The sequence below is a fragment of the Triplophysa rosa genome, linkage group LG9 (assembly GCF_024868665.1).
Source record: "Triplophysa rosa linkage group LG9, Trosa_1v2, whole genome shotgun sequence".
Classification (NCBI taxonomy): domain Eukaryota; kingdom Metazoa; phylum Chordata; class Actinopteri; order Cypriniformes; family Nemacheilidae; genus Triplophysa; species Triplophysa rosa.
In genome coordinates this window covers 11,676,829-11,689,561 of record NC_079898.1, presented here as the reverse complement: position 1 = coordinate 11,689,561, position 12,733 = coordinate 11,676,829, and the positions used below count along the sequence as shown (strand labels likewise).

Genomic DNA, 12,733 nt, shown 5'->3' with positions numbered 1-12,733 from the left:
AAAATTTGGCAAGCTTTGCATTGACGGGCAAACAATACTGTACGTGCCAGTTGGCTTGTAATTACATTTTTTATAAGGACCTGCAACATAATACATGGCTTAAATCGAATTGTGACACTGATATTCTTGACCCTCTCTGGAAGTGACAGAAGTGATTTAAAAACACACAAACCGCCGACTAAAGCACACATCTGTCACAACTCACGCGTCTTCTAACGTTTTTCTCAGTGGAAAAATTTGTCCTCAGAGGTTTATCTAGAATCACTAAAGGGTTTCCATGTGCCGACACATATATGGAATTCCCCTTGCAAAACAACACAAGTATAAAGAACTGAATCACGATGGGTTGTCGAGTTTTTGAACCGTTTAGTGCAGTTTTGCGTATGATTAGCCAAGTGAAACTGTTAATTTGAATTAATATAATACATTTTATTTGTTACTGTATACTGTATATGAATATATGCAATGTGAAAGTTGGGGAGAAAAGTGTTTTTTAATCACATAAAAAATATATTGTTGAATTTGACTTAAATACATGTAGAAATATTACTGTTGTATTGCTTAAAAATGAATATGAACTTGTCTTCTTTGCAGTATTTGAGGTCTGCAAAAATACGGAGCATCTTTTCTGTTATCCCCAATTACCTGTTATCTTCTCCCCAACTGTTATTTTGACCTGCTTCTACAGTTTTCATTTTCTGTGAATAAATGCAAATAGATATATATTTTTTAATTTGATAGAAATATTGTTAGTGGTTCACAGAATGAAATAAAAATGATAATTTGATCTAAACAGATATAAATAGTAAAGTCAGAATAACTTAAAATAATTTTGAAATGGTCTCTTAATTTTTTTCTGTGGCTGTATATATTTTGTAGTATATATTTTTATTTTTTATTTATAAAAATTATTGCTAATATATGAACAAAATATTATCAAAAATATTCTCGGCTAATATATTTTCACAATTCACCCAATGTTCTGGCTAATTATGAAAACTGCTTATCGCCACAGAACCCAATAATGGCCTGCTGCTCAGTAGGGCCATAAGAATTTAATTTACAAACTAGTGCGAGAATAAAACTGAGAATATCTTTAGTTACAGGTTGTTTAGAAGAACTAACCCCACTAATTGATTTTATTGCAGATGATCTTAAGTCAATGGGTTGTTGCTGTTTATTTGTTCGAAGTTCGTTAAGCGAAAAGCCTGTAGTTAATTTACAGCCACCTTACAATCGAATTAGCATGCTATCACACCCCTACGCAGGTACAAACATCCCATAATGCCCCTCTCTCCGGGAGGCTTATTTGGCATTACTGTAATGAGCTCCGCACACAGGGCTGCGCAGGAGATTTTTAATTACGCCAGCAGAATGCAGAGCGGGATAACAGGATGAGCCTGCCGTCGTTTATCTCGTTGTTAAGCAGTGAGGATATAAGAATTAATGAATCCAGTCTACCAGCTACAGGAACTGTGTACCATCAGCAAATACTTCAGTAAACACCTCTGACAAACACTTCCATTATGAGCAATTGTGTTATCCAGCGGAAACAGTCAACGGGAAAATCTCATTGTTCTTCCGATGTCTGAGTAATGCTGTTTTCTGAATATGTCATGTTTAAATCTAAAAACACTTATTAACTGCCGGACTCGTGTTCCCAGGAAATGGACCTCAGTGAGAGCAGATGGCATATTTTATTTGACGCAAAATATTAGCTTAGTCAGTTACGTTCCGATTCAGTCTGGGTTGTATTGCGTACCTCGGTGTTGATTTGTTAAGATGACAAAACATTGAAGTGTAATTTTTCTAGAAAATATTCAGTGGCCCGACCAGATGAATTGTGAAAATTATATACACTGCAAAAAATGACTTTCTTACTTAGTCTTTTTTTCTTGTTTTTCAGTAAAAATGTCTAAACATTCTTGAATCAAGAAGCATTTTCTTGATGAGCAAACTGACCTAAGAAAAGAAGTCTTGTTTTAGTCAAAAAATATGAAATTTCAGTGAATTTGTGCTTAAAACAAGCAAAAAAAAAAAATCTGCCAATGGGGTAAGAAAACTAATCTTGAATTGAGTGACTAAGAAAAAAAGACTAAGTAAGAAAGCCATTTTTTGCAGTGTAAAAACTGAAGACGGGGTCTTCAAGTACCCTTTCATGCATGTTTTGAAGTGGGCACCACTGCCTAATCATACAGAGGTGAGATGAACAAATGTATGACTTATAAATTGAGACAAAATCGATTTTACCCATCTTGCATCATCTAAATCAAATGATCTAAGTCGATAATCCCTGATGAATACAAACCGCATGCTATCTTAGTCTTAATGGATTTTACGTTTCTGACTTTCTGAGCATGGCACGGTATGATATTCACAGTTCACTGCTACACCTCACAGACCTTGTTTTCATTATTGTAAAAAAAATCCAAAGAGAATAACATTTATAAAATATAAAACACAATAAACAATTCACAACAATAAATCACAAATCCATGAATAAAAGATGGACGGAAACAGACACACGAGAAGAACGGCAGCGTAGGACACCCAAGAGAGAGAGAGACAAGTATACCTGGTAATACTGTAAGCCAGGCAGAGTGATGGTTATAGCCAATGGAGTTTCCTGCAAGACAAGTGTACTGCCCCGCATCCTCAAAAGACACATTGGTCAGGTAGAGAATCTCCAGCTCTTTATCCGTAGTGTTTATACCCGCAGTCTGAGAAAGCAGAGAGAAAGAGAGAGAGACAGATCCATAAACCAAAAGCCTTAAGAAGAGAACAGGGGAGAACCACACCTAGATCCGGAGAGAAAGATCAGTTAGACCCATCACCAATATGCCAGAAATACAATCCTGGCTGAAAGAGAGAGATAACCTACATGGCAAAAACCAATTCAGCATTCAGTACTTTAGTCAGTAAAAATGTCTAAAAAACCCATTTACTTCAGAAGCAAAATTCTGTGACACAAAAAGACTTGATTCCAAAGAATATCATTTGAATTCAATTCTTGGATTTAAGCATATTTTTCTTACGGTTTCTTAAGCATCAAGAAGGTCATGAAGTTAATTCACCATACATACTCTGAAAACTAGTCTCAATGTCTCACAGAATTGAGCTTTATAAGTAAATTACAGATATTTTTACTGGAAAACAAGACCGACTGATTAGGGAACTGATTTTCGTGGCGTAAGAGCAAAATAAAACCCTAAACCCTTTTGGAAAATGTGAAGTCTGTCAGCGGCGGCGGGTCGTGTTAGACTCTTCATCCAGAATGTCTGTGTGAGGTTCAAAGAAAACATAAAAATGCACCCCGAGGTGAGAAAACTATTACCAGCAAACTTTATTTCAAATCTCATGAGATAAACCTATTCAACCTTGTTTCTCACCCAAGTGGTGTGCATACGTGTGTGTTCAAACGCTCAAAAGAGCTGCGGTTAAATTGTGGCTAGCGGTGTACGTTATATGGGAAATCGATACGTATGTGTGTGCGGCGCTGTCTCCGTTTCTATTAAACAGGCCATTGTTGCATTGATTGGAGAAGAAGAGAAAGCGAGGATTTAAATGAAGCGGACACATGCTCGGCTTACATAACAAGTCCTTGGATCAGGTCACCTTTTTTAATGTGTGAGAAGAGCAGGCTGTTTGTGAGGGAAAAGCAGAGAGAAACGGAGAGTTTGTCTCGACACCACCACCAAAGTCTTGACTGACAGCGGCTGTTTGGAGAGAGCTTTACCTGGCTGGGACACTGTGAGCCAGAACACATTCTCTGACATGCCTAAAAAGTTGCGGGCTCTGCACCAGTACTGGCCTGCGTCTTTCTCTGACACATTACACAGAGTCAGAGTATCGAAGGCCTCTTTAACCTTACTGACAAAACTCTGCAGAGACACACACACACTTAGTCAGAGCGAAGCACGTTGACACATGAATACAGACAACTGATGATTTTAAATGATGCCTCCACCTTGTTTTAGCATGTTGAAGAGTGTGGTGCGTTTGTATCCTAAAGGGACAGTGCACATACTGTATATTTATCATTTACTCATCCTCAAGTTGTTTTAAACTGGAAGATTAATTGAGAATTTTTAAAGAATGTCTTGTTGTTATTTTTTATTTTTCTACACTTTTATGGTGGTGTTGTCACTTTTATATCTTAAAGGAGTAGTTCACCTCCATATGAAAATTCTGTCATCATTTACTAACCTTCTTGTCATTTTTAACCTGTATGACTTTATTTCTTTAGCAAAACACAAAAGAAGATATTTTGAAGAATGTTGGTAACCAAAAACTGTTGGTCCCCATTCACGTCTATTGTGTGGACACAAAACCAATGCAAGTCAATGGGGACAAATGGTTTTTGGTTACCAACATTCTTCAGAATATCTTCTTTTGTGCTCTGCAGGAAAGAGAAAGCCATACAGGTTTAAAATTTCATTTACTCACCGTAAATGATGACAGAATTTTCATTTTGGGGTGAACTATCCCTTTAAAAGCCTCCACTCCCCATTCACTGTATTTAAACAGTGCCATTAATACATGGATCAAATTTTCTCTTTTTGCCTTCCACATATAAAAGTCATACAAGTTTGGAATGACATAAGATTAAGTACGTTATGAAATTATGTAAATTTTTGTCAAAGATTCCTTTATAAGCGTAAAGCGTCACTGTCGCTTTAAAGGGATAGTTCAACCAAAAACGAAAATTCTGTCATCATCCCTCTTGTCATTTCAAAACTGTATGGCTTTCTTTATTCTGCAGAACACAAAAGAAGACATTTTTTATGAGTGAGTAAATGACAGAATTTTTATTTTTTTGGGTGAGCCATCCCTTTAAATGAAATGTGCAAATACTCAATTTCAACCTTCTCTGAATGGTTTTCAGATGCTCATTGGCTTTATTCTCTGTTTCCGATCTCTTCCTTGATCGCAGCCTTTGCACCACACATGATCCGTCGCTCAGCATTCTCTGTGTGTGTGTGTGTGTGTGTGGGGGGGGGGATCAGGGGAAGGCTTCAGAGGGTGTGCAGATGAGACTGTGGAGAAGGGAAAAGCCGTCGCGCGGCTCCCAGTAAAATACTGTTTCAATTATGTGGGAGTCTAAAATAGCGTGGCGGTCTGGCCAGCCGACGCTCTCCCCTCCTCTGCCTGCTGACTCGGCCCTTCCCTCGCTTTCCGCACTCACTTTTTCCATGGCTTTTTCGGGAGCCTCTTCCCTCATTCCCTCCCTCTTTCTCCTATGAAGAGTGAGTGGGGCAGCAGAGCTAATGGCTGTCTCCCTGCGCGACGCCACCGCAGCGGTTAGCTTAGCCCAAAACAGATGTATGCCTCCTCTCTCTCTCTCCTCAGAGGAAAAAGAAAGCGAGAGACCCCTAAATCTCCTGTCGCTCAAGTCTGTAGTGAGATGCTAACATGGGTGGGATTGGGAGTTGGAGGGAGGTGCTCTGAAAGCTACTAAAAACTCAAATGAGACTTAATGTGAGGATTTATTTAAGCTGTAGTTGGATCATGTGCTCCCCTTGACGGTCCTAAATAAGTTTTTGTACAATAACGCATTTGATGTAAAACAGAAAGAAGTGGGAGCGTAAGTTGTACCTTGAGGATGTGGACGTATGGGGTGTCATTGGGCCCATACTGGCTTCCATTCACCTCGATGTGTTTGAGCCACTGGATGTGTGGCTGAGCATCACTGTACACCTTACAATGAAACTCAACATCACTGCCCACCACCACCGTCTGATTGGCCGGGAGTCCAGCCTGTAGGATGGGCCGGTGAGGCGAGCGCTCTGATTGGACGAGAGAGGTGATCAATGTTAAACTCAGAAAAAGATAGGTCAAAAAAGTCTGCGTGTGAGTTGTGTGTTCATACCGAGCACATCGAGTTGGTAAGTGTGTCTGATAGTCCCGTATTTGTTCTGTACCACACACGTGTAGTTGCCTCGGTCGGATGGAACGGCACTCTCCATTACCAAACTCCACTGCTGGTGCCGCAACTTCAGAGAGAGACAGACAGAGAGAGGGTTATTCATGAAGTGGGATATTATACAAGGAGTGAATGTGTGTTCTTCCACAGGTCTTAGGTGCTAAATTCCCCATGTCAGTATAATGTTATGAGTAAGATCCAGTGGGCTTGGCTTGCTGGTGATGGAATAGTTACCCATGTACACCACACATGAATGCCATGCCAACAACACTCATATGTAAAGACTGAGATAATTCATCCAACAAATGAAACTTCTGAATATTTTGGTATTTTTCCATAGAATACAAAAAAGTACATTTAAAAGAATATACATTGATCTGGTTTGAGGAAATTCTGTCATCATTTACTCACCCTCAGATTGTTGCAAACTTGTATAATTGTCCTCTGATGAACACAAATAGAAAGATATTTGGAAGAATGCCAGTAACCAAACAGATCTCATCCCCCATTTACTGTTACAGTATAGTAGGGAAAATAAATACTATGGGAGTCAATGGGGGATGAGATCTTCCAAATATCTTCATTTGTGTTTAGCAGAATAAAGACATTTATACAGGTACAATCTGAGGGTGAGTAAAATGATGACAGAATTTTTTAGGGGGGGTAAATTATCCCTTTAACTGCTGCTTTTACATAAAAGTTTCATAAAAATGTGTTAAATTGTGGTTTGATTGTCACCAAAAGTTATAGAATACATTGCACGAGTCATATGGACCACAGTTTTTTTTGAGCTAGACACTTTCTGGTCCTTATGAACTGTCCCTCTATGTCAAGTGCTGCATTCCAAATCGGCAATGAAACTTCTACTTTTTCTTGCACGGAAAATATAAAAGCATATGGGCTGAAGATTGACATGAGGGCCATTAATAACGCCAGACTTTTCGTTCTTGGATGAACTATACCTTTAACATCATCAGACATATGAAATGTGCCAATGGGTCACAAAACCTCTTTCTGTTTACACAAACTCTTCACCTTCTCACACACACTCATTCACATACACTAATTACATGTATGTCTCTCTCTCTCTGCCTATTTCAATCTCTCTCTCTCACTGTCCCCCTTTCACTCTCTCCGCACTCTGGAGGTCTGAGTGGAAAAAAATGTAACTGTGTAAATATTATGACCCATGTTTTTGAACAGTTGCTTGGTAACACCGCCTGAGCGGGCAACACGCATACAGACAAACACACATGCCTACGAAAGTTGGCACAGGAGTCTGTGCCTCCTGCACCCCCGCCCCACGTCCTCTGGTTCCTCACCTCGACTCTCTTGTCAATGAATCTTTGGGGTTTGCTGACTGACACGCTGCATGGCATGAGAAATGTGTGTGAGTCTCTATGTGCCACTTTCCATGAATACTGTACAGTTTGGTGTCTCATTATATTTTGTTAGTACAGGCGAAGGCAAAAATATATTTTTATAATATCGATAAACTGTTGTTACATTTAAATGAGCCAAACACCACAAGCTGCTTATTTAAAAACATCAACTGTACTTGCAGTACAAATATATTTATCATATCGCTGCTGTCCTTCTGAAACCTCGTATCTCCATATCTCCATATTTCGTGATTTTTATTTTTTGACATAAATTATTATTGGTAGTCACCCTTCATGTTTGTCGCATGGTTTAGCAAATATCTAACCAATAAAAAGTATTAAAAGTGCTTGTCAACTTATTTATTTACATAAAATATTTAATTATTTAAAAAGTACATTGTTTTTCCATTTCATGAAAAACAGCAAATCTGGACATCCAAGGTTTTGGAAGGACAGCAATGATATGTACTTGAATTAGCAAGTTAATATTAAATTACTGTAAATTTATACAAATTCTGCTATATATATATAAAAATAATAGTGCTGGATAAATAGCTTTAAACTGTTTTAAGTTTTAAAAACCACATGTAAAATGTTTGAAAGTGTAGAGTGTGTGTAAAAAGGTTGAAATTCCCGTGAACCGGAAGTTGCGATCGTTTTTACTTCCGTATTTTGACGCATTTCCAAGTGAAATGGAATTTCTAATGATAAAAATAGTGGGGGTGGCTTTCGTTTTTCTCTGCGATTTGATTGGATGTATAAAAACAGCCGTTGCATTTTGAAATGGAACCGGCAGCAGACTGACAGCTGAAGGGAAGGAGTTAACGGATGCTCTGCCCAAGCCATCTAACATACATCATTTAAGATGGATAGTCATTACAGGATGGAAGTGCTTTTTCAGATTTTAACTGAAGTTTATTGTTTTTAAAAAGAGAATGACCCACATTGATAAACTATGTACAATAAACGCTGCAATATTTCATGAAAAATAGGCATTGTAATTTTTTATTTCACTGGGACTTTAAGAGAGTTAAATCAGGGCTAACTTGACACTGCCATTTTGTGTAAGACATTTATCTCAATGTGTCGCCTGAGAAAAAGCCCTGTAGATTTCGCAGCTGCTCTTCAATCTACATGAGCCCTTATTTAGGAATGGGAGGACATAAAGAGATAGTGTACTTATCCATCACTTCTTAAAAGACAGGAGCAGAAAGTGTGATGTCAACCTGCACCAGCAGATTCTGACACCAAAGCAGGGCTTTGATAATCAGCTGATATTCTTCATAACATAAACCATATAAATCCTCTTTAACACGATACTGGGGTTAAGAGATAAGAACAGATTCATTCATTACTACGTTGTGATTTCAGTGCGGGAATATTAAGAGTAAAGAGACTGGAATGTGTGTGAGGAAACTTGGGTCTCTCTCGAGTGTGTCCGCGATTTATAGTTGTGTCAAAATGGTGTAGTCTCTTTCTGTCAGTGGTGCTGTTTAATATGACCCACAGAGACAGGAAGCAAAAACAACTGACCCCAGGGCTAGTCATTAAAACGACAAAACCGTTTCCCTTTCTCTCACTGGAAGTCTGACTGGAAATGCTGTGTTTTACTATTTAAAGAACCCATCAATATTGTACAGATGGCCCATTATCATACACAACACACGCACCCTTACATGAAACTCTGTTAAGAGCTCTAGAGAGCCTACTTCAGGCCAACCGGCATATAAAATTGCCTTTTACAAATTCAGGATTCATTTCTAAACAGCTATTACTACTAAAGTTGAAGTGTGTAATTTCTGCGTTGCTGTTTCAAGTTTGAGGGCCGACACGGCTGTACAATTATTTGGAGTGTTTTTCACATTGGTCTTTTATTGCAATATAAAGTTTTTCATATAAGCCCATCCTTAAATAGCAATACAAACAAATCAACCTTGATTGGTCACATGTCTAAGTGGGTTCTATGTGAGTTAAAGCAACAACGAGCCGTTTTGGGGTATGGTTCCCCCATGTGGTCGATAAGCGCAATTGTCTGTTATCAATGTCGTAAAAACTGTCACTGTATAAGCTTCCACGTGGGCAGCGCAATACACGTGAATTTGTTGACTAAGCAGAAACCGCTGTTACATGTCACGACTCACTTCATAAACTGTGCATGTATTAAAGCACTATTTTGGCTCCCGTGGGGTATACTACTTGGCTATACTAATAGCTCAAACTAGATTCTGAGGTAGCAGCTGGTTGTTAGCCGTTAGCACATAGCGTGCTAGCTCCATAGCAGCTAACTTGCTAACGTTAGCTACATAACACATTTGCAGTCACCCAAAACACAACGCATGGACGTGAATGTGTTTAGTAACCAATGCAAATAATTTTCTGTAGTTATATTTTCGGAAATACACTTGCGACCAGGCCTTGTGCTTTGTGTACTAGGTGCAATCAATAACTTACACTTAACTCGCTATGGGAATAGTGCCTAGCATAGTAACTATAGATACCGATAACATTAGTCTACGTGCATGAACTAAGGAATCAGCAACTTTGGACCATAAAACATTTATTGTGGTTTGGTAGTCATCGTTTACAAGCATAACACTAAATTTGTGACCAGGCAAGATCATGCTACGTAAGCTATTGAGACCCGGCAACATTGCATTATCTCTAGTCTACCTTACAGTTATAAATTGTGAACCAGAAACCTTAGTGCGCCAATAAACAACCTGAGCACAGCCAAATTACTAATATGCTCAAAAGTACAGAACAGTAAGATTTTTTTTACATATAAGACTTTCAAACCCAGTAGCAGGAAGGCTAACGTTAGGTCTCCATCTGTTTTGCAACCCGTTGCCTCTTGCAGCTCGCCGCACCGAGTGTAAGTCCGTCAGATATTGATTCGTGTTCGGGCTCGAGTCCGATCACTCTCTCTCGTTTCCTCTTTGTTTTATTTGCTGGCTCTGCCATGGTGATGGTTTGGAGACTTGCGTTGAACAAGATCGTTTCGTCTTATTGTTAGATGTTGGCTGACTTCACCCAGGCTATGAGTAAAACGTGACGTGTGCCGTAAAGCAGGTGATGGGCAGGGCTTGGAAACCTACCCGCAAACCAAAGTTACAAGTGTGATTTCAGCTGCTAGAGGGCTCCTCAGGTAACAGCGGCAGTAAAATTCGACCAGTTAAGAATGGTCCTACCACTAAAATAATTTTAGAGAGATTATTTTAAGGTCGAAAAACGGCTTGTTGTTGCTTTAACAACATTCTTCAAAATATTTTTTTTTCTGTTCTGCAGAAGAAAGAAAGTCATACAGGTTTGAAATGACAAGGGTGAGTAAATGATGTTATTTTTGGGTGAACTATCACTTTAATAAAGACATCTACCGCAGTGGCATACAGACAAAAGGCACATTTGTCGGTGGATTAGGGATTCAACATTTCATCAGTGACTAGCAAAGCGCTCAAAGCATGCAGAATTTAAAACGAGGGTACTCCCCGCCGAGAATGCACCCTCAAATTGAGTCATCTCTCCGGAGGACGTAACAACGTTCCTGCGCTCACTTGTCAATTGAGCAATATCACAAACACTCACACGCTCTGCTTTCACAAAAGCATCGGTGTGTATGTGTGCGCGAGGTGTGACTAACCCACAGCGCCGCAGATTAGCATTCTAACAATGCGACTTCGGCTGCCATATGTGAGCATGACAAAAGGCACGCCCCCTCCGTCAATCAAGCTCTCCAAATCGCCACGGCAACACCCTCCCGGAACCACCCCCTTCCGATGACTCAATAGAGAGATGAACTTTGACCTTAGAACCCTGGCAGTCAGGGAGCAAAAGTGACTGTGTGAGTATGTTTGTGTTAATGTTTGTGGCCATTTAAAGGGAAAGCTGTGAGAAAGTCAACCGTCTAAACAAAGCCATGGATAGCGAGAGTACAGCATGTGACTGATTTTCTGCATTTAAATCTCATTCTGTCATCTTAATCTGCAATTAAACAAGCTCTTCAGCGTCGGCCAGAGAAGTAGTCAAACGCGCAACTGGCTCCGGTGCCAACAGAAACACAATAACATATTGTTCCTCACGCCACACAGAAAAACTATTTAAAAACACTGATTTCCCAGGAAATCATTTCAAGTCAGTGCACTTTGCACTTTCACCACGTTTGTTATCAAGCCATCAGGACTGTCATCTGCACAAACGCAATTTCACACACATCCCTATGCATAAATGTGAGACCCCTGACTTTTAGCCTTGATCTTAATAGAGACAGAAGCCATTCGGTGTGAGCTGTCAAGCCTCGGTGTATGTGTGCGTTAAATAGAGCTATTATGATGCTGTCAGACATCTCTATGCCAGCAGCGACTGTGTTGACTCAGAGTGCAGGTTTGATATAAAGGATGACCTGGGGTCGGTGCGGACCCCTGGTGTGTATATGTGTGTGTGTGTGTGTGTTTGTGAAGGCAGGGTGGTCACTATGGCCGTGGAGAGGTCAATGTTTTGTTTCTAAATGTCTCTCTTAGGGGACACTGGTTATATGCCAACATGTTAAAGCAAGGGTGAGATATAAAAGCAGATTGTGCACGAATGCAATGAAGAATTGCTCTTTCACGTCTCAAGAGTTCTCAGTTACGCTTTTTAAAGAGTGAACTATGTGACAGAAATTATTGAAACAAATAACACATACAAAGTTCACATACAGTAACTCTTGGAATTAAACAAATAAGAAAGACATAAACTTAAGAATCAGTGAAAACTCCACATAGAACACAAATTTACAAACAGAAAAATAACATCAAGACCACACACACAACATTTTGCTCCTCTGCTCTTTCTGAAGAACAGCAACAGGTGGAAGTTTTCTCTAGAGACTACAAGCAAATCACATCCAGAGAGAGAGAAAGAGAGAGAGAGCTCCTAAAGAAGCAGATGTTGAGAATCTGTGTATACTATAAACAACTGCAGACTTGAGTTATGTGCCATCCATCCAAACACAAACCAAAACATTTGCATAATCTAAAATGTAAGTATAATTAATATTCCTATTTCCTTACTTTAATGCCGCCCATTCTCTGCTCTCCCTTGAATTCCTTCCCATTTTTCAGCCAGTGAATGGTGGGTGTGGGGTTGCCACCAGCGGGACAGCGGAACTTCACCGTATTGGCGGCAGGGACGGCCAATAGCTTCTTCTCCATTCGGTCGGGCCGGTTCCAGAACGGCGCTTCTGTAGGGAGATCAAAATGAGATAAGAATTAGATGGTGAAAATACAAAACATTTTGTTATGAAAGTTTGATAAATTAATTAAATAAAGTGTTATTGTGGTTATAGTAAAGTATAGTGTAGTATGGTAGCAAATGTAGCATTTTTTAGGGGTTAGGGTGTTCCCTTCGTGTGGGTGAATGTTTATGGAAAGATTTTTCTCGTGCGCTCTGTGGT

At 39.5% G+C, this 12,733-nt stretch overlaps 1 protein-coding gene across 6 annotated transcripts in view; it reads right to left on the bottom strand.

Annotated features, from left to right (window-relative positions):
• Positions 1-12,733, bottom strand: part of fgfr3 (fibroblast growth factor receptor 3) — a 39,406-nt gene that overhangs the window by 9,950 nt on the left and 16,723 nt on the right. For 5 of the 6 annotated variants that reach the window (XM_057341491.1, XM_057341493.1, XM_057341495.1 and 2 more), the window contains 4 exons: positions 12,351-12,520; positions 5,870-5,993; positions 5,596-5,786; positions 2,576-2,720 (listed from right to left, as the gene is read on the bottom strand). In XM_057341491.1, coding sequence (XP_057197474.1) covers positions 2,576-2,720; positions 5,596-5,786; positions 5,870-5,993; positions 12,351-12,520 — 630 coding nt within the window. Of the gene's footprint in view, positions 1-2,575; positions 2,721-3,736; positions 3,882-5,595; positions 5,787-5,869; positions 5,994-12,350; positions 12,521-12,733 lie in introns of all 6 variants that reach the window. The other variant, XM_057341492.1, reaches the window with a different exon arrangement.